Consider the following 3,395-nt stretch of genomic DNA (forward strand, 5'->3'; position numbering starts at 1 on the left):
GGGCGAGGGCATGCCGATGAAGAGACCCACAGACGGGGGGCGGGGGGGGGGTGGGGGGGGGGGAGGAGGCCGGGGGGAAGACAAAGACGGGAGCACGCACATTGATGGTACATACCACTATCCAACGCGGGATCCATGTGATCGGAGGCATGGGGCACCGGGTGAGGGTGATGGTGGCCGACCCCCGGGACAAAGCCCAGGGCCGCGGCATGGTGCGAGTGCTGCTGCACATGCGGATGCTGCGAGTGCGGCCGAGCGCCGACGCCCATATGGTGACCGCCAGCATTGAGCAGGCCGCCGGCCCCGGTCGCCGCGCCCGTCCCCGAGGAGTAGGCCGATGCGATGGCCGAAATGACGCTCGCCGGGAAGGGAGACTCCACGCCCTGGGACCCGGTGGCCCCGGCGCCGGACTGCGCGAAGTACCCCGTACCCCCCAGGCGCCCGACATTGGGTCCGGACGAGTCGAGCCCCATCATCGGGGCATCGCCGGCGGCGCCGAGGTCCCCGGTGCCGAAGCCGCCAGGGGCATTGAAGAAGGGCATCCCGGCATTGGCGCCGAAGGACCCGGCACCGGTGGCGCCCATGGCCCCGCCGCCCATGAGGCCGCTCAGCTGGGCCGTCTGCGCGGGATCCATGCCATGGAGCTTGAGCTGGGCGGCAGCCGCCGCCGCAGCCGCCGCCGCCGCCGCATTGCTCCCGGACCCGGCAAAGTGCAGGCCGCCGGGGCGCTGGGCCCCCGCCCCGCCGGATAGCAGGTACCCCCCCTGGATGAGGGGAAGGATGAGGGAGTTGTTGCCTTGGTGGCCGACGGTGCCGGCCGTGCCGGCACCCGCCGGGAAGCCAAGATTGGCGGCCTGGTGCCCGGCAGTGCCGTGGAAGGCCCCGGCCGCACCGAAGCCCGGAGTGCCAACCTGGTGCTGGAGCTGGCCCACCAGAGCCGGGAGGATGGTCGAGGCTTGGGGGTTGACATCTGCGCGAGGACACGGCCGAGCGGTGGGAGAAAGGCCGCAAAGGGTGGACAGACAGCGGGTGGGTGAGAATGCGCGATCGGAGGATCGACAAGCTGGGGGGGGGGAGAAGAACAAAAGGAAGGGGGAAAAAAGGCCGAGGAGCAAGTGTGTCAGCATACCAGCACTGTTGGATCCCACCAGTCGGCCAAGCCCCTGGGTGACGGCAGTCACGACGTCGGAGGTGACACCGGCAGCCGAGAGGATGGCTCCGATCTCCAGACTGGAGAGAGTCCGAGAGGGAGCCAACTGGCGCAGGGCATTGGTCGCATACAGAAGCAAGGACAGGGGGTTGGCATCGGCCAGGGCATCGGCCGGGGTGCCAGCCGCCCCGAAGCCCGGCTTGCCGGTCTTGGCCGCGGAGGGCGACGATGCCGACAGGGCGGCCAGGCGGTCAACGGTGTCGCCCGGACCCGGGGTGGCACCCGGACCGATGGGGGACGGGGCGGCTGGCGAGGCCGATCCACCGGCCCCCAGCCCGGCGACATTCTTGGGCGAGCCAGACGGCAGGATGGAAGAGGGGCCGGGGCCGGCCGGCGAGCCGGCGGTCACCGCCGGCGAACCACGATCGGCCATTCCCCCGGCGAAGCCGGCCGAGGGGGGCCCATGATCGCCGGCATTGGTCGCCGAAGCGGCTACCGTGGCCGCCAGGTGGATCTGCTCCAGGGAGACGGAAGAGGCCGCGGCCGCGGCCGCGGCGGCGGCGGCTGCGGCCGCTGCCACCGGGCTACTGATGCTCGCGGAGTCCAGCAATGGGGCCATCAGGTCACGGACGGCTGGCTAGACACGGGGCGGAGGGAAGACCAAGGGGAGGATGGAGTGGAGGAGGGTGGAGAGTGACGGATTCTGGGAACTGATCGAATCCGCGAGTGGATGGTGGGGGGGGGGGGGGGGGGGGGAAGGCAGCTAAATCCTTCTGGTATGATACAAAGACAAGGTGAAATGGATCACCTTACCAAGAGGGGGGAAGAGGGCTCAGCGATATGCGCTCTGTGTGCACTCAGTTGGGAGGGGAAGGGGGGAGAGAGAGAGAGAGAGGGGGGGGGGAAGGGAGGGAGGAATGATTGTCTGCAGGCAGGGAGGAGGTTAGTCAAGCACAGGGGAGAAGGGCACGGGAGAGGCAGTGTCATGCGAAGAGGGCACGAGAGAGAGAGAGAGAGAGAGAGAGCGGAAGGGCGGGGCGGGGAGGAGGAAAGAGCCGAGGCGAGAGGCAGAAAGGTGCAACGAAGCGCGGAGGAGGCCAGGGGGGGGGGGGCAGCAAGTTGGCGCTGTGGCAGCGAATGGGCCGGAGAGGGATGCTCGTACGGGATATGTGGGAGGAAGACAGAAGGAGGGGTGAAGCGAGCGTGCGAGCGTTGTCACGCAACTCTGTGAGTGTTTACACCGAGGGAACCTTGGAGCAAACACAGAGCACTGAAAACGATCGCCCGCCCGCCCACCCCGCTCGCTTGGAAGTCTGGTTTAAGAAATAGTAGGAAGAAGGGGGGCTCGGCTTGCGGGGGCGCACGCCGGCAGGATGGCTACAGCCCGGGACCTGGGGGTAGGGGCGGTGGTCGCGGCGAGGCTTTGTGAAAAGCGCGGGCCCGTCAGAGGGAAGCAGGCGGGGGCAGGAGGATGAAGACGTTTTCGGTTGGATCACCAGGGGGAGGGGAAGGGCAAGGAAAGGACGGGAGGCCTATGTAGTTGGAGCGGCGCGCGGGAGACCGACCAGGGGAGGAGCCGTGCAAGCAATCTACTTCACCGACAAGCGGAGGCGAAGGGGAGGGTGTTGGTGGAGGGGGGGGGAGGGGGGGGGAGGGCAGGACGATGGCCCTGGGACGGGAGGAATCGACTCCAGTCGGGGGAGGGGAGGGACAGCAAGAAGAGGGGGGAGGGAGGGGCAGGGAGGATGAAGGTACATGCGGCGGGCTCGGGCAGGAGCAGGCTTTGGCGATGGTCCCTCTCAGGGCTTGAATACAGCGCGCCGGGTGTCGGGTCCGGCTACGACGCGGAGGCAGGCCCGGCGGGCCGGAACATCGCCCGGCAGGCAGGGGAGGGGGAGGGGGGGGGGGGGGTCAAGCCTGGGAAGTGAGCGGCGCCCCGGGTCCTCAGGTGTGGAGGGCTGGGGGCACTCGATTCACGCCCACACACACACACACACACACACGCATGCTGGCCGGGCTGCGCCCCCCCGCCCCACCCCGGCACGCGCACCTCGCCATTCCATCCGTCTGTCCGCACCCTCGGGCCGGCCGATGCCGGGGGCAGGTCGACTTGGTCTCATGGGGCGTGGGTTATTGTATTTTATTTTTTTTTCCCCAGACCGAGCCCCTGCGGGGAAGAGCGCGCGGGAGTCGGCAAACGGCCGGGGAGGGGGGGGGGGGGGGCCGACCGGGGGGCTCTTGGTCT

The 3,395-nt window shown here is 69.0% G+C and overlaps 1 protein-coding gene across 4 annotated transcripts in view; it reads right to left on the reverse strand.

Annotated features, from left to right (window-relative positions):
• Window positions 1-1,894, reverse strand: part of H696_03913 (hypothetical protein) — a 6,483-nt gene extending 4,589 nt beyond the window's left edge. For 2 of the 4 annotated variants that reach the window (XM_009497778.1, XM_009497780.1), the window contains exons 1-2: window positions 1,130-1,894; window positions 116-970 (exon numbers count right to left, since the gene is read on the reverse strand). In XM_009497778.1, the coding sequence (XP_009496053.1) occupies window positions 116-970; window positions 1,130-1,769 (1,495 nt within the window). In that variant the 5' untranslated portion in view covers window positions 1,770-1,894. Of the gene's footprint in view, window positions 1-100; window positions 971-1,129 lie in introns of all 4 variants that reach the window. The other 2 variants (XM_009497779.1, XM_009497777.1) reach the window with 1 other exon arrangement.
• Window positions 1,895-3,395: the final 1,501 nt, after the last annotated feature.

Source organism: Fonticula alba (assembly GCF_000388065.1).
Source record: "Fonticula alba strain ATCC 38817 unplaced genomic scaffold supercont2.6, whole genome shotgun sequence".
Classification (NCBI taxonomy): domain Eukaryota; order Rotosphaerida; family Fonticulaceae; genus Fonticula; species Fonticula alba.